Below are 26,497 nucleotides of genomic sequence, written 5' to 3'. Positions count from 1 at the left end.
TGTGTAGGGAGTGGAGTCGTCCTCCCAGAACTGAGAGAGGGCCCTTGGGTCATTCGAGCAATGCAAGTGTTGAGGTTGGCACAGGTACAAGAGTGAGGTTATGGCGTGAGAGTGAGATGGGTATGGTGGGGTGGGGTGACTGTTGGAAGTGTGTGTTAGCATGTTTTAGAGTTGGGGCCAACTCAGGGCATGGCATGTTGGGGCACATTTGACCCTGGATGTTGACTGAGAAGCTGGGTGCCAAGGGCTGGAAGAACAAAAGGCCCATTTGTCAGCAGGACCCATGAAGATGTGACTGCAAACGGGATCAGCGCTGGGAGAGGCTGAGGCTCCAAGGTGACTCCTGTGGTAAGGCAGTGAAGGGGCAGGCCTGGGTTTCCCATTTAGAAACACATTGTCAGCTGCAGCCACTCTTGGATATTCACTTGGAGGGGTCTAGTGTCATCTTTGTAAAGAGATTTCAAGGCATGGAACGAAGCATCTGACCTGATCAAGCAGCTGATAAAGTTGTCAAAATCCATGTTCCCTCCTTCATCCAAATAGTGTCAGAATATTATGTTGTAGTTGTTCATTCAGGTGGAACCCTGCTGCCCCAAAGGCCCCTGCAAGTTCACTGCTGCAAATGGTTCCAGATCAGTCAACATCAAACTGCTTGTATATTGTCTGTCACCTTTTGATGTTGTTCCACAGGTACTTGAATTCCTCAAAGTCCAGCTTGCCTGTGATGTCACTATCCATCATGGCTATCATGCTTTGACATGTATCAATGCCAAAACCAGGAGTCTTCAGTTCAGTCCTACTGATAACAGCCTTGTTGAGAACATTCATCAGTTCTGCGCCGCTGACCTTGATGCCATCTCCAGCCAACTGGGCAAAGACTCTCCAGAAATGATGGACCTCCTCACTCTTGTTGGCCTCAGTGTTGGAGCAATGTGTGTGTGGAGGCAGGGGCTCTAGGTTGTGCTGTGTATCCACTTCCATGATGGAGATAATGATTCCACCTAGGAAGCACATGGCCACTCTGCCACCTCTTCTGCCTCTGCTGAAGAACTGATTGCCAGACCTCTGGGTGTGAGGAGACATGTTCCTAGTTAACTCATTCTTGAAGGGTGGAGGTGGCAGTGGCAGGAATGGGAGAGATGAAGACCTGGATAGGGGCCTGGGGAACGTGCTTGGAGGCCTGATCAGTGGAAGATCACTCTATGGCTTTTGATTGGAGAGTTTCGTCCATTCACATTCAATGTAATCATTGATAAGTAAGGACTTAATCTTGCTATTTTATGTGTTTTCCAGTAGTTTTGTGGTCTTTTCTTTCCTGTCTTCCTTTTAGCAAAGGTGATTTTTCGGGTGGTATGTTTTAATTTCTTGCTTTTTATTCTTTGTGTATCTGTTGTATGTTTTTTGATTTGAGGTTACAACGAGGTTTGCAAATAATATTTTATAAGCTATTATTTCAAACTGATGACAACCCTGACTGCATAAACAAATAACAAACAAGCAAAGAGAGAATGAATAAAAATTCTATACTTTAATTTAATCTCCATGCTTTTCAAATTTTTGTTGTTTCTATTTATTATTATACTGTGTAATGCTTGAAAAGTTGTTATAGTTGTTATTTTAGATAGGTTTATCTTTTAGTCTTCCTACTTGCAATATGAGGAGTTTACACACCACAATTATGGTGACGTAATATTCTTTTTTTCCCCTGTGTACTTGCTACCACCAGTGAGTTTTGTACCTTCAGTTGATTTTTTTTTATTGCTCATTAATGTCCTTTTCTTTCAGATTGAAGGAATCCCTTTAGCATTTCTTGTAAGACAGGTCTGTTATTGATGAAATACTTCAGCTTTTGTTTGTCTGATATTATAAAATGGACTCATTGAAAAAATTATACATGGGATAATTTTATAGTATTATTTGCAATGAATCATTTCTCTTTATTGTACATTATTCTAAATATAAATTGAAAGTAGTTCATAAATAGATCTTTGGCTTCCTATACTTTTAAAACATGGATTTCCCAGTTTGAATTTTCAATAATAATCTCAGAAAACACCCATATGATTTCCCAATGTTAAAATAAATTGATTTTGTTGAAATAAGTCCTATTTTTGTTTGTTTTTTAATTTAAATTGATTACTTTAGGAATAATACAAAGGGATCTGGGGATATGATTTTTCCTCAAAATATAAATTATTTCCAATCTTCCAGATAGAATCTGTTAAGAATCTGATCAAAAAACCCCACATTATACCAAATTATAAGCTCTTGATGGCAGTAAAACCATAAGCCAAATCTGGAATTCTGGTATGGTTTGAAGATGTCTAATTCTATTTTCCTGATCTTCAAGTCCCTTTTTGTCAAGCCCTAATCTCATTTCCAGTCTCATCTTTCATTTCAACACACCTATTCAGTGCTTCAGGCAAATGGAATAATTCTACAGTACCTTTAGTAAGACCTACACTTTCTAACATATCTGACTTGGCTTATGCTGGTCTTTCCTCTTGAATGGTCCCTTTATCTCTACAATTACACCTTGTATAACTTTTTAAAAGACCAGTTATTTTAAGCCTAGGGCTATTTTTTATGGTCATAGTCTCTTCTTGTTCTGAACTCACAGAGTACTTGTTCCCATTTATTGGAATTACCACATTTTCTTTTACATTGTAGTTTTTCATAACATTTCTGGCAAACATTATCACCCTGGTTGCATTTATAGTTTTACTTGTTTATTTCCCTCACCAAAAAGTCATCTTTATGAGGGCAGAGACTGGTATATTGAATCATACATAAAATAAAATTCAGTGCCTGGCATTTAGTGGATGAACAATAAACACTTGTTGGGTTTAATTCATAGCATTTTTATCCTCAATACAGCCCATAACTGATAAAAAATTGCTAAAGAAATGCTTATCCACATCTGAAGTTTGAACTTAAGACTGTCTTCAAAAATACGTGTTTTTTGTCCCATTATCTAGCTGTATATAGCCTAGCTGAAATAGCAAGTGAACAAATGAATGAACGAAGAGTAGATGCCTAAATCTCTTGCTGCCATATACTTTCTAGATTGATTGCAAGAACGACTTGTGGATTTTTGCACTGATAGTGCTTTCGAATGGGCACTTTATCACAACACCATGAGTACCATCACTCACCAGGCTCAGGAGAAGCTGTGGCATCCTTCTAGGACCTGAACCACCATGATTTATTGATTTTACAGGAGTGGCAACTAAGACTGTTCCTCTTTCCTATAACTCAAAATCAAGATTGGAGATAAGAGGATACAAGGCCAAAGAGAAGTTCATAAAACTCGTTTCTAAGTGATATTTGGAAATTGTGGGATAGGGTACTTATCTTTCCTTAGGTAAGGTCTATCTATGTGGTTGAACTAACAAAGCTAACCAGGGCACGATCCTCACTTAGAGTGGAGGAGAAAACTTCACTGAGTTTGGAATTTCTTTTTAGCTTAGTTTAAATTGTATGGGATTTTGTGCTGTAACTGAAGATAGTTCAATGCCCCACTACCAGAGATGACTATCTGAAGGATGTTTTAAAACTGATTCTAGGTGACAGAGCATGACCTTGGTGGTAGAAAATTCAATAGGAGGTGGGAATCATCCTAAAAATTTGATGTCAATTTTTAAGATTGATCAAAGCCTGTTTCAGTGGTGATTTCTGGTTGTTGAAAGGTGATTGATAATTTATTTTCATGGGTTATGATTCCTTGAGAAACTCCAGCAGCTTGAGTTTGAACACATTAAGGAAATTTGGGCCCGATGTTGGATCAAGTGATTTTAGGCCAATTAGTACCATGAAATTTGTACCATATCCAGGTTATAATCAGTGTTATAACTTCTTAAGTCTCATATACATATATTCCTTATTAAATACTTTTTCTATTCTATATCAAGAAAAATAACTACAGTCATCCCTCAGCATACATAGAGAATTGGTTCTAGGACCACTGTGGATAATCCATGCAAAATCCTTGCATACCCAAGTCCAGCAGTGGCCCTGCAGAATTCGTGTATACCAAAAGATGGCCCTCCATATACGTGAGTTTCACATTCCTCAAACAGTATATTTTCATACTGTGTTTACTTGAAAAAAATCCATGGTAAGTGAACTCAAAGTTCAAACCCACGTTGTTCAAGGGTCAACTGTAATCAGATTGGAAGTTGCTAAGCACAGAATAACAATGAAATAAAATAAACTACTTTCAAAAACATATACTTACAGCATATTTTGCTAGAGCCTAGTTACATCTTTCAGAGAGAGAATATTTATACTTTCAAAAGTCAAGAAAAAAATAGACATATTCTTCCAGTAAGACAATATAAATCTTTATTTTGTATTTCTCATGTTATCACCTTCTTCATTCTTTAACACTATCTAATAAAAGGTTAATTCTGTAAGAAAGGTCTGGCCCTCAACTGGTTCCTGGGACATAAAGGGTAGGCCCTTAGAACAACCAGCCTTATAATAAATGTTTGGACATGTTGAGGGCTTGGGCCATACCGGGTACTTTATGCTAAAAATGTGATTTATGGTGGTGGTCTTAGGATATACCACACCAGTTTGACCTCTGAAGAGGCAGGAGTCTGAGCAAATAAGATCAGCCACATGAGCACCCCATTCCTACATGACTGCCCTCTAATAAAAACACTAAAGTTTGTGTGACCATCCCTGGTTGACATGTGTCACACATTATTTGTGGGAGAATTAAATAATGTCTGTGCAACTCTCAAGGGAGAACACAAATGCAAGCCTATGCTTGGTGTCAGACTCTGGTCCATGTCCCTTTTGTTTTTGTTGGTTTCAATTTGTAGCTGTTCAATGTAATGAGCTGTAACTGTGAGCATAACATTTTTCTGAGTTCCATGTCTTTATTTTTTAATATTTTTAAATTATACGTTAAGTTCTAGGGTACATGTGTACAACATGCAGGTTTGCTACATATGTATATGTGTGCCATGTTGGTGTGCTGCACCCATTAACTCATCATTTACATTAGGTATATCTACTAATGCTATCCCTCCCCCTTCCCCGACCCCAGACAGGCCCCGGTGTGTGATGTTCCCCTTCCTGTGCCCAGGTGTAATCATTGTTCAATTCCCACCTATGAGTGAGAACATGAAGTGTTTGTTTTTCTGTTCTTACGATAGTTTGCTGAGAATGACGGTTTCCAGCTTCATCTATGTCCCTACAAAGGACATGAACTCATCCTTTTATATGGCTGCATAGTATTCTATGATATATATGTGCCACATTTTCTTAATCCAGTCTGTCACTGATGGACATTTGGGTTGGTTCCAAGTCTTTGCTATTGTGAATAGTGCTGCAATAAACATACATGTGCATGTGTCTTTACAGCAGCATGATTTATAATCCTTTGGGTATATACCCAGTAATGGGATTTCTGGCAAATGGTATTTCTAGTTCTAGATTCTTGACGAATCACCACACTGCCCTCCACAATGGTTGAACCAGTTTACAGTCCCACCAACGGTGTAAAAGGGTTCCTATTTCTCCACATCCTCTCCAGCACCTGTTGTTTCCTGACTTTTTAATAATCGCCATTCTAACTAGTGTGAGATGGTATCTCGTTGTGGTTTTGATCTGCATTTCTCTGATAGCTAGTGATGATGAGCATTTTTTCATGTGTCTGTTGGCTGCATAAATGTCTTTTTTTGAGAAGTGTCTGTTCATATCCTTCATCTACTTTTTGATGGGGTTGTTTGTTTTTTTCCTGTAAGTTTGTTTGAGTTCTTTGTAGATTCTGGATATTAGCCGTTTGTCAGATAAATAGATTGCAAACATTTTCTTCCATTCTGTAGGTTGCCTGTTCACTCTGATGGTAGTTTCTTTTGCTGCTCAGAAGCTCTTTAATTTAATTAGATCCCATTTGTCAATTTTGGCTTTTGTTGCCATTGCTTTTGGTGTTTTAGACATGAAGCCCTTGCCCATGCCTATGTCCTGAATGGTATTGCCTAGGTTTTCTTCTAGGGTTTTTATGGTTTTAGGTCTGACATTTAAGTCTTTAATCCATCTTGAATTAATTTTTGTACAAGGTGTACGGAAGGGATCCAGTTTCAGCTTTCTACGTATGGCTAGCCAATTTTCCCAGCACCATTTTTTAAATAAGGAATCCTTTCCCCATTTTTGGTTTATGTCAGGTTTTTCAAAGATCAGATGGTTGTTGATATGTGGTATTATTTCTGAGGGCTCTGTTCTGTTCCATTGGTCTATATATCTCTTTTGGTACCAGTACCATGCTGTTTTGGTTACTGTAGCCTTGTAGTATAGTTTGAAGTCAGGTAGCGTGATGCCTCCAGCTTTGTTCTTTTTGCTTAGGATTATCTTGGCAATGTGGGCTCTTTTTTGGTTCCATATGAACTTTAAAGCAGTTTTTTCCAATTCTGTGAAGAAAGTCATTGGTAGCTTGATGGGGATGGCATTGAATCTATAAATTATCTTGGGCAGTATGGCCATTTTCACGATATTGATTCTTCCTATCCATGAGCATGGAATGTTCTTCCATTTGTTTGTGTCCTCTGTTATTTCATTGAGCAGTGGCTTGTAGTTCTCCTTGAAAAGGTCCCTCACATCCCTTGTAAGTTGGATTCCTAGGTATTTTATTGTCTTTGAAGCAATTGTGAATGGGAGTTCACTCATGATTTAGCTCTCTGTTTGTCTCTTATTGGTGCAGAAGAATGCTTGTGATTTCTGCACATTGATTTTATATCCTGAGAGTTTGCTGAAGTTGTTTATCAGCTTAAGGAGATTTTGGGCTGAGACGTTGGGGTTTTCTAAATATACAATCATGTCATCTGCAAACAGAGACAATTTGACTTCCTCTTTTCTTAATTGAATACCGTTTATTTCTTTCTCCTCCCTGATTGCCCTGACCAGAACTTCCAACACTATATTGAATAGGAGTGGTGAGAGAGGGCATCCCTGTCTTGTGCCAGATTTCAAAGGGAATTCTTCCAGTTTTTGCCCATTTAGTATCATATTGGCTGTGGATTCCAATCAACAGAAAAAGAGAGAATCCTCCCAACTCATTTTATGAGGACAGCATCATCCTGATACCAAAGCCTGGCAGAGATACAATAAAAAAAGAGAATTTTAGACCAATATCCCTGATGAACATTGATGTGAATATCCACAATAAGACACTGACAAACTGAATCCAGTAGCACATCAAAAAACTTATCCACCACAATCAAGTGGGCTTCATACCTGGGATAAAAGACTGGTTCAACATACGCAAATCAATAAATGTAATCCAGCATAAACAGAACCAAAGACAAAACCACATGATTATCTCAACAGATGCAGAAAAGGCCTATGACAAAATTCAACAGCGCTTCATGCTAAAAACTCTCAATAAATTAGATACTGATGGGATGTATCTCTGAGTTCCATGTCTTCTAAAGAGTCATTGATCCTGAGGATGGCCTTGGGGTCTCTTGATCCCACTTTGCTGTCAAAATGGGATTCACTAGAATGTCTCTGAATCATTGAAACATGCCAAAAGCATGCTCAGAAAAGGAAGGATGAGTGGTGCTTATAAGGTGTTCTTATTGTGCCCCGACTGAAGAGTGTCTTAGTCTTCTTGAACTATAGTCCTTAGATAACATTGAATGAGATTCTTATTATAAGCATCAAAGCTATCTGAAATAGATCTATCCAGTTTTGTAAGTATCAGATTTGACCTGATGTGAAATATCAGATATTGAAAGCTCTAAAATTGTCTTCATTTCTTTACAGATCTGGGTGAATCACTCTATAAAGCACAGAGAAAAATTCTTTGATACAGTTTTATAGAGACTGTGATACATGAAGTTACAGATTTGTGTGAGCTCATAGATTTGTCTGAGTCACTGCATAAAGCAGAGAAAAAAAAATTCCATCTTTGGCCCAGTTTCACAGAGACTGTAAGACATGAGTTCGAGAGTACACTGTACCAGGAAAATTTCTTTTCTTCTCATAGCTTTTATTGTATTGTATTGTATTGTATTGTATTTTATATTATTTTTTGAGACAGAGCCTCGCTCTGTCACCCAGGTTCTGTTGCCCAGGCTGGAGTGCAATGGCACAATCTTGGCTCACAGCAACCTCTGTCTCCCAGGTTCAAATGATTCTCCTGCCTCAGCCTACTGTGTAGCTGGGATTACAGGCATGTGCCACCACACTTGGTTAATTTTTGTACTTTTAGTAGAGACAGGGTTTCATCGTGTTGGCCAGGCTGGTCTCAAACTCCTGACCTCAAGGGATCTACTTGCCTCAGCCTCCCAAGTTGCTGAGATTATAGGCGTGAGCCACTGCACCTGGCCTCATAGCCTTTAAATCACCTCAGAGACCTTAACCTGGTGTCGAGAATTCAAACAACTTTTTACCACTGATCTCTGGGAAGTTCATGAGATTTTGCCAATTGAAAATAATCATTCATGCATCATCCTATTGTTTTTATAAAAGAAGCTTCTTTAGCACATCCTATGTCTGAACATACTCCCAAGGGGATGGACAGAAAAATAAGCAAGGTATCTGTCTTCAAGCAAACCTTATCTTTTAATTTGAACAAATACTATATTGCAATAAGTTCATGTGGGCCAAGACTATATTTATAACCTGGAGGCCCTAACTTCCTATTTTAACAGGTATTTTATGATGACTTTCCATGATCTGGGTACCATGGGCAACTTGGATCCAGATTCCAAGGGTCCTTGAAATATTTGAGTGTTTGTATTTCCCTAGTATATGGGTATCCAGTAAATGGCTCCAGAGGTTTCCTAGGGGGAGAACTTGGGAAATCATTATCATTTATTTGGGTCCTGGATTTGCAGTGTCCTTTTCCTGGGGTACTGCCCTCCACTCCAGCTGAGTTCAGGGAATTTAGCTCAGATCAAGGCTATGGATGTGACACTTTATCGGGGCTACCTCTCAACCTCCTGGTAGGCAGCATTTATTTCACTTGATTGTTTTCTCTCCTTTCCATTTAACCCTATGGCTGGTCCACTGTATTGGCCATCTACAGAATTATGTCATTCATTCAGGCCTAGCTGTCTGCCACTCATTACTGTAAGTGAATCTTCTTAGATTCTAACAATGAAGGGTCAACACCAGGCCTCTATGTGTCTGGGTCTATCATCCCCCATCAGGGTGTTCGGTTCTGGAAAGGCACATTGTCCTTTCTATCTGAGGCTACTGCAAAGAGACCACTAGTGACAAGGTTGGCAGGATCCCTGTTATCAGTGCTTAATCTTAATGTTTGGTAATTTATGCTTCTAACACCTTAAAACTTGAATTCAGAGAAAGGAAGTAGAGGCTACTATAGCTGAGATTTCAAAGGCCACAGAAAAGTGTATGCCTTAGTCTCAAAACAAATAGAAGCAATCGGAAAACCAGGCCAAAAGGAAAACAAGAATAGGATTCAATTTTTTTTGCATTCTAGTACTCAGATCTTAGTCTTAGACCCCTCATTGGGCTGGCTGATAGAATTCCTAGAAGCAACAAGCAATTTCATCATCTGATAGCCAATTTCACCATTTTTTTATTGTTATCATTATTAGCATTGTCTCTTACATTTTCTTATTTATTTCTGAATAGGTAAAATAAGATTTCCTTACAAAATTCAAGAGTTTAAAGTGAAGAGTATGTGGTCCTTCAACCTCTACATTCACCTGGTTCTTCCCAGAAGGAGCTAATAATAATAGATTTTCATTAATCTTTCCAGAGATATATTTGCATGCTTGTATATAATAATTGCATTTTTTCATTGGTGATAAGATAATCTACATTGCTTTACAACTTGTTTTTTTTGTTTTGTTTTTTCATTTTACAATATCTCTTCAAGACCATTCTTTACTGGTATAAAGAGAGCTTCACTGTCAATTTGTTTACTGGCTATATAGTATTCCAGTACATGCACATACTAAAATTTATCTTACCAATCTTATGTGAAGGACATTCAAGTACATTCCAATATTTTGCCATTAAAAGCAATGGCCCAGTGGACCTCTGGTATGTAAATGATTTTTCAAAATTATATTTCCTAAAAGTGAACATAGTTTTTCAAAGTGTGTATGGATCTGTTCTATCTCATGTGGGCCAGGCATTGATATCCTCTAACAAGCACCTTTTATGTTTAAAACTTTGCTAAATGAGGGCCGGTTGTGGTGGCTCATGCCTGTAATCCCAGCACTTTGGGAGGCCGAGGCGGGTGGATCATTTGAGGCCAATAGTTCGAGACCAGCCTGGCCAACACGGTGAAATCCCGTCTCTACTAAAAATACAAAAATTAACTCGGTGTGGTGGTGTGCACCTATAATCCCAGCTACTAGGGAGGCTGAAGCAGGAGAATCTCTTGAACCCAGGAGGCAGAGGATGCAGTGAGCCGAGATTGCACCACTGCACTCCAGCCTGGGCGACAGAGTAAGACTCTCTGAAAAAAAAAAAAAAAAAAAAAAAAAAATTTGCTGAATGAAAATGAAAAACATACAGATCAGGATCAAAAATAGTGCAAAGCATATATGTATGATCTATAATATCCTTAATAGAGGAACTCATGCTATTTAAAGAGCGAACTCACACCTTTGACAACCTGACCAATTAATTTAGCAGGACCAGACAATATTGAAGGTAGCTCATTGACAAGTTTGTCCAAGGTATGCGCAATCCAGGAAGTATCATCATTTTCTGTAGTATCAATCATATGTTTTAGTTGATTTATCTCTGCATTCATCTCCTCACATTTCTTCTTAAATCCTTCATCAAGCAAATCTTTCTGGACCTAAAGAAAATGTAGGAAGGAAAGTAAATTTTTAAAAATCCCTATTCTCTTAAGACTTACATTTTGTATTTAAGACCTGTGTGAAACTTCCTTTATTTTACTCCTAAAAACATTTTATCAATGATTAGAGGAGAATTTGGACTTAGACATTGTGAGGAAGCATAGTTTACAACTTTACTAATATTCACCCACATTATGGTTTTGCTATGGTGCTAACTCAGGTATGAGGACAAATTCTACATGTTCCTGCCCAAAAGATGCCAGTTGGGAGGTAGCCATTGGTCTGATTGCATAAATTCTCAGTCCCAATTGGGCAGCATGGTCACCCATATTGTAGGAATGAAAGGAACTTATAAGCTGATGCAGAAATCCCTTATGAGAGAACTTTCGGATGGACAACGCAAGAATTCTCCCTACACTGTGTGCTAATTTGGGCAGGCTGCCCACACAGGGTAACAACTGCAGCAAGTTTCCCTTTCCTGTCCTTTTAAGTCCGGAAATTTCTGAGAGTTGTACGTCAGCATAGATCCACCTCAGGGTGTTTGGGTGGTAGTAGAGCTCCTGGTAATATGTGCTTGGTGAAGGAAACCAGTTGCCGTTCACATCAAATACACTGTGTGGAATGTATGTTTAACCTCTTGAGATTACTTTTAAAATCTCCCCAAACAGCAGCTCCAACCGTATTTATATTCCCCAAGGACTTGTAGGGATCATAGTCAACCTCACCTCTCCAGAATCTAAGTATAGAGAATATAGAGAAGAATTCCAAGTCTTACTGAAACAATAAAACACACACACACACAGACACAGACACACACACACACACACAGAAGGATTCAGGGCTTTTAGTGACTCCCAAGCAGCAAATGGTGATGTGCTTCCTTCCAAGATGCTGCTGTAACCTTCACCAGCCCTTCCTGAGGTACCTGGGCAAGGACCGTCTGGCCTGCTGAGGCCAAGGGCAGACTTACCTTCAGCTTGTGCTCCAGCATCATATTCTGCTCTCTCAGGAGGTGTTCTCTCTCCATCTGCAGCTTCTCCTTCAGCTGGGCTATGTTTTCCTTGAGACTCTTCTCTTGAGCCTCCATCTGTTGCTGCTGCTCCTGTAATTTCTGTTTTAAAAGTTCCTGTTCCTTCTCAGCTGCCTCCTTCTTGGCCCGATCCACTGCTCCATGAAGGTATTAGAAAGAGAAGAAAATAATAGGTGAAGATTCATCTCCACTTTTCTGAGCTCAGAGACTAAACCAAATCTGAAAGGCAGGGTGAGAAATCACAGAATTTAGCCAGGTCCACACCATTAAGAGAACATTTGAGAATGTGATGGGAAAGGCTCTGCCTGTCTGGCTGAGGTACAATCATAGCTCCCCTTGTTATTTTCAGATTTAGCAGAGTGTGTGCTCCACACAAGAGGAAATTCCTCATTTTGGATCTGTTAGAGGGCATTGTATAAACATAGCCCTCCTGCTGTCAGCTGAGCCCTGCCCCATACCTGCTACTGCCTTCTCTCTATCAGTGAGGGCTTTATCCGACTGCAAGATGGATTTCTCTATCACCACCTGTGACTCCAGGAACCTCTGGAAGACCTCTTTTGCCTATGGAAGCAAGAAAAAGCACTTCGATTTCTTTGAAAATTTATGTTCTGGGTATTAGTGTTGCAAAAACAATTATGGTCTTGTAACTTTTGCTTGATGCCTAAAATTCTAAAGTGGCCCCCTACAAAGTGTGCAGGCTGTTAAGTGTGACCAGAGCCCCTCCTCAACTCCTGCTTCCTGTCTCCCTCCCGTGCCTCTCCCACGGCTATAATATCTCCCTGTACCTGCTTTGGGTTCTGGCCAGGCAGAACTATGTGCACAGGTGTACAAACTCCCAATCTCTGATGCTTATATATGGTTGTCTTCCAGTATGCAATGCTGCCTCTAATCTATGCTCTTGCTTTCTCCTGCCACTTGCTGGCTACAACTTTAGGCAAGTTATATAATCATCCTTGGGTATAAATTCAGATCTGCAAAATTTCCAAAATAAGGGTGCTTCTTAAAGTCATTAGGAAGATGAAATTAAAATGTCTAGGGAAGAGTTTAACAATACACTGTAGGTAATAACAGCTCATTGTGAGTTAGTTGTATTACCATCACCTAGGTGGTTGTAATAAACACCAGATAGGTAGCCCATTTTCCACAGGTCCATAAATATCATTACTCTGTGTGCAATTGTCTATTTATTTCATACTCTCATTTTTATCAACTTTGAATGCAAAGATTCTACTTTAACCACACAAATCACCAGCTCTTGGCACATGGCTAATTTTCGTTCTGTCTCTCCTGGATTTCTGATACTATATTCTTTCTTTGGGGATGAAAATTTTTATTCTAAGAAATAAATAATAAATAGTGGACATTGAAAGCTAAGGCGTTATGCTATCCCTCTGCCCTCTTATTACCCACGGCTGGTGCCAAAGACTCCATTCACTCTATCCTATAAACTTCCCCATGTTCCCCTTATTCCTCACCTTTACTCCTTTCCTGGGGACTTGCCAATAGTCCTGTTCAATCTTTTTCTTTGTTTCCATGTAGAGCTTGTGCCCTCCAGGAACAGAGAAACTTCCTGCTGAGATACTTTCCATTAGGCCCTTTGAGAGCTCATTGAGTTTAGCCTGGCAGCACTGAACAGAGGACTCTTCATTCTGCAGCAAGAACTCCCCCTTCTTATTCATTGTGATTTCCTGCAAGGGAAATGTAGAGAGATGTCACCAGAAGAAACATATGGAGGAGATGAAATTCTAAAGAATCTGGTAGAAGAGTCAATCTAACTGTGGTCCTCATGAGAAAAACTTTCTAGTGGAGTAGATGTGGAATCAGAAACACAAAATTTCATATATTCACAATGCTAAAAATTCTATTCAAGGCTATGGAAAAGTTCATTAACCTTCCTGAGATTCAGGTTCTTCATCGGTGACATGATGGGACTACATCCCATAATCTCTATGGTTTGTTGCAGCGGTAGCATCCTGTGCTCCTGTCCTCAGTGGTACAAGGATACAAGAAGGAGCAATGTAAGTTAAACAATGGCCCGGAATGAAGATCTGGTAAGAGAATCTTTGTTTTCTGGGAAAGGTAGACTATGCACAGAAAAATTGCACCGCTCAGGGATGACTTGTGCGTGTTCAGAGCAGGCCAGGAATCCTTAGAAGTGTTCACTTAAGGAGGATCTTAAGGGATCTGTATTGATTTTTACCTCAGTTATCAGAAGGTTTTCTGGTTAAGTGCTTAAGGTTTGGGGAGATAAAAGAGGGATATGTAGTCTTTTGAAACTCTATCCCTCATGAGAATCCATGATAAGTTATTCCTCAGTGACAGATGAGCATTGGTGTCAATAAAGGCAAGTATAGGCTTCATTCTTCAAGGGGAAGGATGATGAACAGTAATGACTAAGGCAAATTACCACGAGCTTCTTCTGGAATTCCTGGTTTTCATCCTTGAAGGAGTGCTCCATAAAGACTGCAATGGCTTCCCTCTCACAGGCCGCATGCACGTCCAGCAGCTCCTGGAGCGTGTCTGTGGGGAGCTTCACTCGCTGGGCCATCTGCTGGCTGTAGTGGTTGGCTGCCCTCTGCATGGCAGCTGAGTTCTCACGCTGGGCCAGAGTTATCACTGCATTCTCCAGACAAGGCACCGCTCCACTGTTGATGGCATCTACGTAAGTCACTGCCAGAGTTCCCAAACCTAAATGAACCAGGAGATTTAGGGGCTAAATATGAAATTAAAGCTCAGTGGGATCCTAGGCTACATTTCTGAGCACACACACACACACATGCACACACACACATGTGCACACATGCAAACACATACACCCACATCCCTACCTCCTTCTGCTATTATCACTGTTATTTTCATAATGACTCTTCATTTTTATGGATCACCAGTCCACAGTGCTAAAAAATTTAAATATCTACTTTTATCTAACATACTAGAGGGTATACAGGAAGTACAAATTCTCATTTAAAGATTATAAGAAAGGTAGTTTACACAGATAAAATGATGCAGGGCAAATCATATTGCATTTATTCCTAATTCGGAAGCTACCAATGTATTTTCAGGGAATTATGGGCTAATATTTATTTATTTCTAGACTTTTTTTTTGAAGCCCAGGCTGGAGTGCAGTGGTGTGATGTTGGCTCACTGCAACCTCCGCCTCCGAGGCTCAAGTGATTCTCCTGCCTCAGCCACCTAAGTAGCTGGGACTACAGGCATGTACCACCATGCCCAGCTGATTTTTGTAGTTTTTGTAGAAATGGGGTTTCACCATGTTGTTCAGGCTGGTCTCAAACTCCTGAGCTCAAGTGATCTGCATGCCTCTGCCTCCCAAAGTACTGGGATTACAGGTGTGAGCCACCACCCCCAGCCTTCTAGAGGTTTTTAAACTTCAACATATCTTTTGTATTCTCTTTGCAAAGAATATTGAACATATAAGACTTACCCTAAGAAAATATTATATGTCTGTTTTTATATTCAGTTAGTTATTTTATCATCAGAGGATTTTTTTTTCAGATATGAGGAAGTCACAGATATCAGTGACAGAGTTTGCAATATTGGAGAGGAATTTGTAAATTGCAGTAAGTGTGATAATTATACACATTTCTTCATTGAGCATGGATTCCTGTATACACATAGTTCTATATGGAATCTAACAAAAATTCTGAGAAACACATTATACAATATATTCAACACACATGCGGGACCATAGAAATGTAAAAAGGAGACTCACGATTCCCAGTGACTGTGATTCCCTCCCTGAGGGTCTTGGTTCTTGCATGCGTGAAGATGTAAGAACGGAAAATGTTTGTTTGTTCCTGGAATGTGGGATCCAGTTGCTTTTCTGCCACCTTCTCGATATTGGCTAGAAGGTCTTTGTCATGTGTTGGCCGGTCAAAGACAAAACACTTCCGTTTTGGAAAGAAATGCCTGATGCACTCCCTGGGCAAATTGGATGCTTGAACTTTGGGATTCTTGCCTGAAGGATGAGAAAAATGGAGAATATAGTGAAAATAGTCTTGGTATAAGAGAGCTAAAGGTATTTTTGACAGGGTTTATATTGTCTTTTTGCCATCTTCTAGGCTTACAGACCTCCTTTAACATAAACATTCATGCAAAGTGGTCTAACACAGACATATATTTTTATTAGATAGGCTTTTCTTTGTAATTTCATGTCTAACAATTATCTGGTCAGTCATTTTCTAAACACAGAAAAGCAGAGGGGAAAACAGGGATCACAAGCATCTTGTTTTTAGAAAGTCTTAGCACCCGTTGTAATCTGAATGCTACAGTACTAATTGTACAAAGAACAAATCTGTCTTGAATAATTTATCTGCACTTTAGACTCTACTTTTCTTAAGTGAACTAGGCTCCATTCCTAGAGCTCTTCGACATACCCCTCAGTCCCCATTTCTACAGACCTCAATCTAGTCTCAAATACAAATGAAACCCAAGAGATGATTGGCAGTGTTTAGCAGATCACACACCCACTGGACCACCCACAACCCAGGCCACCTGCTGATACCTTGAATCAGCTTCAAGGCATTCTCCAGGTACTCATCTTCTGTGATAGGGTCACCATTCAACTTCAGCTCCAGAGTGAAATCACGTACAGTCCAAATAAAGTCTGGGAAGAAACTCACGAACTCTGTGGAATCTTCTACTCCATCAGGCCTTGGGTTGGACTTTGCCTTAATGAGTTCTGTGAGCTCCGTCACATAACTAGGACTTAGGTAAGGAAAAGCAACTGTCTGCCCACAATTCACACATTTCTTTTAAAAAAATATTATAAACACTCTCTTTTGTATTGGGTTCCCTAGGCTGCACCAAAGGTAATTCAATTAAAGGGAAGGAGGAAATGACTTGATCTCCATTCCTATAACATCAATGAAACTTGGTGATTCTGTTCTATTCCTGGAAGGATACTGCAGCTGCTCCAGGGCCTGGTGGTTGATGGTGCTCATGCTGTTGTAGACGAAGGTGCTGCACAGGAGCACAGCCAGGGCAAAGATCCAGGAGTCATTCTTAGGGTCACCCTAAAAAGCACATTAGAGCAAAGGACTTAGGAGTGTAGTCTTTGGAAATTCACAGAGACATTTATTTTGTCAGTCTTTCATTTATGATTTCAGCTAATGTACTTGCTGTACAAAGAAGATAGACATGAATGTAAACAACAATTTGATAGTACAATATGTCTTCTAATCACAATTTCTTTTTTTTTTTTTTTTTTGAGACGGAGTCCTGCTGTGTCTCCCAGACTGGAGTGCAGTGGCGTGATCTCGGCTCACTGCAAGCTCCGCCTCCCCGGTCAGGCCATTCTCCTGCCTCAGCCTCCCTAGAAGCTGGGACTATAGGCACCCGCCACCACGCCCGGCTAATTTTTTTTTTTTTTATCTAATCACAATTTCTTTACATATAAAAGGATTCTAATCTTCATAGGGTTATTCTTTTCCTCAATTGGATGAAATAAGATGCATATATGGAAAAACTAGTAAAATATCTGGTTCTCAGTTGGATATTCATGATGAGTGTTAACACTTCTTCAGTCTAAACATATTTATTGGCCATGCATCATATAAAAAAACCATACCATAGTATGCATAACTGGGGATTGTAATTATATTCAATTAAATTCAGCAAACACTTATAGGAAACTGAAGAATGTTTCTCACTGTTCTTATGTTTAGAAAAGCAAATTTAATAAATTTACTCTCAAGATGACTATTTCAAAGTTGTGACAAACATTCATAATGATGAATCCAATAAAAATGACAATATTTTTAAAGAGATAACATCTTAGTAATGTACATAAGAGGTGGAACCCATAGCTATAATGTTAAATTAAAAATTACAAGTCTATCCTAGAAGATAAGAGCTATGAAAATTGAAGAAAGTGTATGTAGTATGAAGGCTTCCTGGAAGTCATGAGCTGAATGTTAAAGAATTGATAGAATGTGGATTTGAAGAAATGAAGGTGATTCTGCAAGTAGAAAGACCCACAGAAACAAAATTAGAGATTGTAGATTTCAGGAATCTTTGCAATAAGAATAGAGTTTATTGGTCTGACTGAGCAGAGGGTAAGTGCAGAAGATAAGACTGAATAGGGAGCTCCAGTACCTGGTTGATTAAGGACACTAAATGTCAGGCTAAATTTGTTTTATAAATTAGAGCATGTCTAAATTATAGATAGTCCAGGAATTATTTCTACCCTAAAAAGCATATGTAACTAGTTCCTAAAACAAATATACAAATTGAGATCTAGAGATTTCTACATAATTCCAGAAGATTCTATATGAAATTTTAGAGGTAGGAAGAATAGCCTATTCATTACTTTATGCCCAACAATCCCTAATTTTAAAAAAAGTAATCAATGAGGATTCTTCTTAGAAGTGGGACTCGTGACAAACAATAAACTATTTAGACAGGAGTATATTACTGTTTGATAGATGACTTTAGAGTACCTATAAAAATCCCAAAGGCATTTTGTTTATTATTATTATTTTTTTGTAGAGATGGGCTTTCACTATGTTGCCCACGGTGGTTTCTAACTCCTAGCCTCAAGCCATCTCCACTGTCTCAACCTGGCCCCAATAATGTTCTTAAATAAATATAAAAAACAATCCTAAAATTAAAACAGAATCACAAAATGCCCTGAATAATCAAAGTAATCTTGAACCAGAAGAACATAGCCTGGGGCATTATATTTCTTCATTTCAATATATATTGCAAAGCCACAGTAGCCAAAATAGTATGATACTGGCATAAAAACAGACATAGAGATCAATGGAACAGAATAGACAATGCAGAAATAAATGTATACATCCACAGTGAACTCATTTTTGACTAATGTGCTGAGAATATACATTAAAGAAACAATGGTCTCCTCAATAAATGGTGCTGGAAAAATAGATATCCACATGTATGCAGGAGATCTATATTTGATCCCATTTACACCATACACAAAAACTAATGAAAATGGATTAAAGACTTAAATGGACAGCTAGAAACTGGATCCAGAAATCCCACTACTGTGTATACATCCAAGGAAAATGAAGTGACTATGTCAAAGAGATATCTGTTCTTTTATATTTATTGCTTACTATTCACAATAGCCAAGGCATGGAGTCAACCTGTTTCCATCAACAGATGAATGAATTTTAAAAAATGTGAAATCTATACACAATGAAATACTATTAAGCCTCCAAAAAGAAGGAAATCCTGTCATTGGCAACAACCTGGAGGAATCTAGAGGATGTTAAGCTAAGTTAAATAAACCAGGCACAGAAAGACAAACACTGCATGATTTTACTTACATGTGAAATCTAAGAGTTGAACTCATGGCAGCAGAAAGTAGAATGATGGTTACAAGGAGCTAGTGGAGAGGGGAAAAGGAAGGTTGGAAAATGTTAGCTAAAGGACACAAAATTTTAGTTATATAGAAGAGGGAAAAAAAGATATGAAGCCATAAAAATACCAGAAGAATATACAGGGAAAAAACTTGACGTTGGTTTGGGCAATGATGTTTTTAGATATGACACCAAAAGCACAGGTGACAAATGCAAAATTAGACAAGTGGGATTGCATCAAATTAAAATGCTTCAGGTAACAAAGGAAACCAGCAGCAGAGTGAAAATGCAACCAATGGAAAGGGAAAAAAATATTTGCAAACCATATATTTGATAAGGGGTTAATATCCAAAATATATAAGGAACTTATATAACTCAATAGCAAATAAAACATCATACCTCATTTAAAATGAGCAAAGGTGCGGCAACAACTTGCGTGCATGTGTCTTTATAATAGAATGATTTATGTTCCTTTGGGTATATACCCAGTAATGGGATTGCTGGGTTCAATGGTAGTTCTGTCTTTAGCTCTCTGAGGAATTGCCATACTGTCTTCCACAATGGTTGAACTAATTTACACTTCCACTAATGGTGTAAAAGCCCACAGCCTCACCAGTATCTGTTATTTTTTGACTTTCTATTAATATCCTATTCTGACTGGTGTGAGATGGTATCTTACTGTGGTTTCCATTTGGATTTCTGTAATGATCAGTGATGCTGAGCTTTTTTTTCATATGATTGTTGGTCACATGCATGTCTTCCTTTCATTACAGCACTATTCATAATAGCAAATACATGGAATCAACCCAAATGCCCATCAGTGATAGCCTGGATACATAAAATGTGGTAAGTAAACACAATAAAATACTATGCAGCCACAAAGAAGAACAAAATCATGTCCTTTTCAAGGACATGGATGGGCCTGGAGGGCATTATCCTTAGCAAACTAAAGCAGAAACAGAAAACCAAACACTGCATGTTCTCACTCATAAGTGGGAACTAAATGATGAGAACATGCAGACACCTAGAGGGGAACAACACACACTGGGGATTATGGGAGGGTGTGGGAGGGGAAGAAGGAGAGAAGAAGAGAAAATGACTAATGGACACTAGGCTTAATACCTGGGTGATAAAATAACCTGTACAACCGACCCCCATGACATGTTTATCTATGTAACAAACCTGCACGTCTTGCACATGTACCCCTGAAGTTAAAATAAACATTAAAAAATGAGTAAAGAACCTGAATACACATTTCTCAAAAGACGACATACCAATGGCCAATATGTATATGTAAAGGTGTATAAAATTACTAATTATCAAGGAAATGCAAATTAAAACAAAAATAAGATATCACCTGACACATTTAAGATGGCTATTTCCAAAGGAATTAAAAATAACAATTATCGGCAAGAATATAAAATAAGGGAACATTGTTGTTTTTTGGAGTGTAAATTCATGCAGCTATTATGGAAGAAATATGGAGGTTCCTCAAAAAATTAAAAATAGAACTACAATATGATCCAGTAATCTTACTTTTATGTATAAATCAATATTTTAAAGAGATATCTGTACTTTCATATTTATATTTACATAAGGAAGTATGAATATTTAAATATATCCGTAATAATTGCAGCATTATTCACAATAGCCAAGATATGGAAACTACCTGAATGTCCATCAATGGACAAACAGAAAAGAAAACACAGAGTACATGTATATGCATTGTATTAGTCCATTCTCATGCTGCCTAATAAAGACATACCCAAGACTGGACAATTTACAAAGGCGAGAAGTTTGACTCAGTTCAGCATGGCTAGGGAAGCCTCAGGAAACTTACAATCATGGTGGAAGGGGAAGCAAATACATCCTTCTTCACATGGTAGCAGGAGAGAGAAGAATGATAGCCAAGTAAAGGGGGAATCCCCTTATAAAGCCATCAGCTCTCATGAGAACTTACTCACTATCATAAGAATAGCGGGGGGAAACCACCCACATCATTCAATTACCTCCCACCGGGTCCCTCCCACGACATGTGGGGATTATGGGAACTACAATTCAAGATGAGATTTGGGTGGGGACACAGCCAACCCATCCATAGCATGCATATATATATTTATTGAATATTGAATATTATATATATAATATATATTCAATCTCAGAAAAGGGAATTTTGTCATTTGCAACAACATAGATGAACACTGAGGTCATTAGGCTAAGTGAAATAAGTCAGACATAGAAAGACAAATACTGCATGATCTCACTTATTTGTGGAATCTAAAATAGTCAAACTGTCAAACTCAGAGCTGCAGAGTGGAATAGTGGTTGCCACGGGCTGGGGATGGGAGAAATGAAGAAATGTTAGTCAAAGAGTATAAAATTTCAGTTATGCAAGATAAATAAACTCTGGAGATCTACTGTACAGCAGTGTGACTGTAACTAACAATACTATATTGATTGTGACCTTAACTTCTGCTAAGAGGACAGATCTTAATTGTTCTTACCACACCAAAAAATAAAAAAAGGGCATAGAAAAAACAAAATGATAACTATGTGAGGTAATGGCTATATTATTGGCTTGATTATGGTGATCATTTCACAGTGTATACACATATCAAAACATCAAGTTGTACAGCTTAATTATATACAATTTTTATTTGTCAATTATACAACACTAAAGCCAAAAAACAAACAGAATTTCCAATGCCTGTTTGGGCAAAAATAAAGTGTATATTTATAGAAATTTAGAAACTATTCCCAAATAAGTCTCAAACTAAGACAAAAAAAGAGAGAAATTATTTATTTCACCCATTCATAAGAAGCTAAACACCAAAAATTCATCTTATAATGTTTATTGTAGGAAGAACAAATACTTTTATATGACGAGCACAATCAGAAGTGTCTCAAAGCCTTCCAGAATGCTCTGTGGGTAGCTGATGAGCTTCATCCTGAGAAATATAAACTGAACTCTCTTAATTCCAACCCTCAAATGTACTCTTCACGTGGTAGCTCAGAAGGTGGGTGAGAGGCCTTTCCTCATCTCCTGAGATTGGAGTCAATACCTCTTCTCTTTCTTATCAAGGCACTGTTATACGCAACTGTACATGGTGAAAGCTGTGAGGTGCTGCCTGGATCACAGGTGTCAGTTCTCTTAATGAGAAAGTTTTCCAGGACAGACTTCCAGTGACTGACCAGCACCAGGGATGAAGACCTAACACCCTTGTCCCAAAACATGGTAACTCAAAAGGACCATTCCAGCCACAGAGCTCCCTGTGGAATTGACGGAGGGCAGGGACTGCATTGCATTCCAATCTCCTCCCTCTCGGCAACCTACTTCTTTCCCAATCATTCTACACCCTGAGGGCTCTTTGTGGGCAGGACCTTTACTTTGTTCACCAATGTCTATGCTACTCAGCCCAAAGGCCTGGAACTCAACTGCTTAACAAGATTTTATGAAATTGAATCAAATCATTCACCACTGTGCCAAGAAATAAAAGAATGTTTTACCTAATATACCATGATATCTAATCTTGTCTAGAAGTGTGACTTAACCAGGTCAAAGTTTGCCTTATTCATTGTAGTTGGATTTCTAGTTTTCACAAATATATCACAACAATTAAATTACAAGGATCATGTCTGGAATAAAAAAAACCTGCCTATGACTCCCTGCCTTACCTTTTCCACATCGCCCAGACCCTCGGTGTCCAGAAGGACCAGGGTGTGGTTTGGCTTGGAGGGGTGGGGCACGCACCACATCCAGATGCCCTTGGTTTCAGACTGCACCGTGGAGCCCAGAGGGAAGCCTGCAGGGAAGAGGAGGAAGCTAAGCATGGGGACAGCAGAGCAGCCAAGCAGCCCTGGGGCCATGGATTCAGACTGGTTGGATTGTAACTAACCCAGCATACAAGATGGTGCTTTCTATATTTCCTCAAGAATGTCTCTCTCTGTGATTCATCAATTTCAAAAAGCAAGGGACATTAAATGTGAGAACGATGCCAAGAAAGTGCTTAAAATGGAGACGAAGATGAATCCATGAATCAGACAAAATGGAGGTCACTGATAACAAGAACATCCTGAAAAGTGGTGGGGTTCAAAGTCAGACAGGAGTAGGTTGAATAAAGACATGAGAAGAAAAATAATTCAAAAAAGCAGATTGAGACAATGTTTTTTGCATTGAACATGATTAAAGACAAAAACAAACACAAAATCAAGACCGGATTTGGTGCCCACGATGACATGTGAAATTCAGGAAGAGTTTTTAAGATGATACACCTTCAAACATCCTTGTATGTTGATGGGAATATTATGTGAAGAAAGTAAAATATGTTATAAGAGAAAGGAGACACAATTATGGGAGCCCAGGACTTGAATACACAAGACATGGGAGGATTCTGAGTACTAGTAGGGGAGATTTTCCTTAATGGGAATAAAGGAAAAAATATGGGGAAAGGTTACAGAAAGGTAGTGATTTGGTGGTGAGAATCAGAATGAGAAGGTTGGTTTATTGAAAGGAATTGGGGTCGCGCTTCACATGCCTAGGTTAGAGCATTAAGATACTGGAATCAAGCAATTGGCCTGTGTCCCAGGATACCACTCACCATGATTCTCTCCTGCCAGACGGTTCATCAAGTAGGATTTGCCTGTACGGTACAGTCCAACAATGGCTACCACCACCACTGGCTGAGAAATCTTGTCAAGAATCTGTATAGCTTGCTGGTTCACCAACAGCTTGTCATTGTTGTTTTCCACCAGGCAAATGGGGGCCAACATTTTGGGTCCAGATTCCATGGCAACCGCCAACCTAGAAGAGCCTCCCAGTAGAAATAAGGTTACATTCTCTGCCTCAGTAATGCAAACACCCATAAATTTAGGACCGATAAGACTTTTGCATTTCTTTGAGATAACATGTAACCTAGCATTAGTGAACTACAAAAGGCTTCCTTCATCATTCTCCCAAATCCGTAATGGTGTTAGCAATGAAACATAGTATATTATCATCTCCATAATTTTTCTTCAATAGTAATAATAAAACTCAAGTAATTGTTATCATAATAGGGGGTCTACAATACTCCAAGCCCTGTGATGCCTGCCTTAAATATCTGACCTCATTGACACTTACAAGAACCTACAAGTTAGAGATTATTATATCCCTATATATGTAAATGAGATAAATGAGTCTCACAAAGGCTGAGTGCATAAGTCATAGAGCCAGGATTACAAACCCAGACAATTGCGCAAAGTGGCAGACTAAGAAGTTCCAAGTCCTTCTTCTCTCTTGGAGACATCAAAAAACAACTGGAAAAAATGACTAAAATTATCTTATAGAAGCTCTAGAAAACAGTCAAAGGTCTACAGCACCCAAGAAAATGTCCAGTAGAAAAAAAAAAGGCACATTCAAAATAGTAGGAAATTCCAAGGTGTTTCATTTGCACTTTCCCTATCCACTCACCTCAAGGGCATGGTTGTGGTCTGGAGGAGGTGGCAGTCCAGTTTTCACTTCCCTTCCCTGAACTGAAGGGAGTAGAACAGACTTTATTTATAACCTGCTATTCTGACTGGGGGCTGTCCTTTCTAGTATATGTTCTGCCTTACTCAGACTTCCAGTATCAATGATTTCTTGTGCATGATACCAAAACCACAGAAAACTGAAAAAAAAAAAATAGATACACCACACTTAATCAAAATTAAAAACTTTTGTGCATCAAAGAGCACTGTCAATGTAGTAAAAAGGCAACCCATGGAATGGGAGAAAATATTTCCAAACCATATATTTGATAGACTACATGAAGAACTGTTACAACTCAACAGCGACAAAATCCCAATTGAAAATGCCCTGAAATGAACATTTCTCCCAGGAGGACCTATAAATGACCTTAATACACATATGAAGACATGTGCAACATTAGTTATCACTGGGGAAATGCAAATCAAAACCACAGTGAGGTACCACTCCACAACCACCCATTAAGATGACTAACATTTTCAAAAAAAAATTAAGCAGAAAACAAGTGTTAGCTAGGATGTGGAGAAATTGGAATCTTTGTCCATTGCTAGTAGAAATATGAATGGTATTGCCACTAAGAATAAAAGTATGGTGGTGGCCCGGCACGGTGGCTCATGCCTGTAATCCTAGCACTTTAGGAGGCTGAGGCGGGCGGATCACTAGGTCAGGAGATTGAGACCATCCTGGCTAACACGGTGAAACCCCATCTCTACTAAAAATACAAAAAATTAGCTGGGCGTGGTGGTGGGCGCCTGTAGTCCCAGCTACTCAGGAGGCTGAGGCAGGAGAATGGCGTGAACCCGGGAGGCGGAGCTTGCGGTGAGCCGAGATCACGCCACTGCACTCCTCCAGCCTGAGCGACAGAGCGAGACTTCGTCTCTAAAAAAAAAAAAAGAAAAAGAGAAAGTATGGTGGTTCCTAAAAAAAGATGAAACATAGAATTAACATCAAAATATTTCATTTCTGATTGGGGTAATTCCAAGATGGCCAAATAGGAACAGCTCCAGTCTGCAGCCTCCAGCATGATCAATGCAGAAGAGGGGTGACTTCTGCATTTCCAACTGAGGTACCTGGTTCATCTTATTGGGACTGCTTGGACAGTGGGTGCAGCCCACGGAGGGCGAGCCAAAGCAGGATGGGGTGTTGCCTTACCGGGGAAGCACAAGGTGTTGGGGGATTTCCCTTTCCTAAGCAAGGGAAGCCATGACAGACTTCCTGGAAAAATGGGACACTACCATGCAAATACTGTGCTTTTCCCAAGGTCTTAGCAACCGGCAGACAAGGTGACTCTCTCCCGTGCCTGGCTCAGTGACTACCACACACTCGGAGCCTTGCTCACTGCTAGTGCAGCAGTCTGAGATCCATCTGCGAGACAGCAGCCTGACTGGGGGAGGGGAGTCCACCATTGCTGAGGCTTCAGTAGGTAAACAAAGTGGCCAGAGAAGCTGGAACTGGGAGAAGCCCACTGCAACTCAACAAGGCCTATTGCCTCTAAACTCCACCTCTGTGGGTAGGGCATAGCTGAACAAAAGGCAGCAGGCAACCTATGCAGATATAAATGTCCCTGTCTGACAGCTCTGAAGAGAGCAGTGGTTCTCCCAGCATGGCGTTTGAGCTCTGAGAACGTACAGACTGCCTCCTCAAGTGGGTCCCTGAACCCCATGTAACCTAACTGGGAGACATCTCCCAGTAGGGGCTGAGAGACACCTCATATAGGCAGCTGCCCTCTGAGACAAAGCTTCCAGAGGAAGGATCAGGCAGCAACATTTGCCATTCTGCAATATTTGCTGTTCTGCAGCCTCCCCTGGTGATACCCAGGAAAACA

The 26,497-nt window shown here is 39.4% G+C and overlaps 1 protein-coding gene and 1 pseudogene across 9 annotated transcripts in view; both read right to left on the bottom strand.

Annotated features, from left to right (window-relative positions):
- Positions 1-251: 251 nt before the first annotated feature.
- LOC141407712 (calpain small subunit 1 pseudogene) lies at positions 252-1,220 on the bottom strand (annotated as a pseudogene).
- A 3,101-nt stretch (positions 1,221-4,321) lies between these two features.
- Positions 4,322-26,497, bottom strand: part of LOC102143453 (guanylate-binding protein 6-like) — a 30,160-nt gene continuing 7,984 nt past the window's right edge. Inside the window, exons 2-13 of one of the 9 annotated variants that reach the window (XM_074002127.1) lie at positions 24,619-24,814; positions 23,768-23,970; positions 22,845-22,972; positions 16,750-16,859; positions 16,349-16,545; positions 15,557-15,802; positions 14,234-14,514; positions 13,302-13,514; positions 12,285-12,387; positions 11,767-11,960; positions 10,597-10,795; positions 4,322-7,098 (exon numbers count right to left, since the gene is read on the bottom strand). In XM_074002127.1, the coding sequence (XP_073858228.1) occupies positions 7,067-7,098; positions 10,597-10,795; positions 11,767-11,960; positions 12,285-12,387; positions 13,302-13,514; positions 14,234-14,514; positions 15,557-15,802; positions 16,349-16,545; positions 16,750-16,859; positions 22,845-22,972; positions 23,768-23,970; positions 24,619-24,629 (1,917 nt within the window). In that variant the 5' untranslated portion in view covers positions 24,630-24,814 and the 3' untranslated portion in view covers positions 4,322-7,066. Of the gene's footprint in view, positions 7,099-9,538; positions 10,796-11,766; positions 11,961-12,284; positions 12,388-12,659; positions 12,798-13,301; positions 13,515-14,233; positions 14,515-15,556; positions 15,803-16,348; positions 16,546-16,749; positions 16,860-19,136; positions 19,196-22,844; positions 22,973-23,767; positions 23,981-24,618; positions 24,815-26,497 lie in introns of those variants that run through there. The other 8 variants (XM_015433150.4, XM_015433142.4, XM_074002138.1 and 5 more) reach the window with 8 other exon arrangements.

This window comes from Macaca fascicularis, chromosome 1, assembly GCF_037993035.2.
Source record: "Macaca fascicularis isolate 582-1 chromosome 1, T2T-MFA8v1.1".
Classification (NCBI taxonomy): Eukaryota; Metazoa; Chordata; class Mammalia; order Primates; family Cercopithecidae; genus Macaca; species Macaca fascicularis.
The sequence above is the reverse complement of the archived record's forward strand: the minus strand, read 5'-3'. Positions and strand labels throughout refer to the sequence as shown.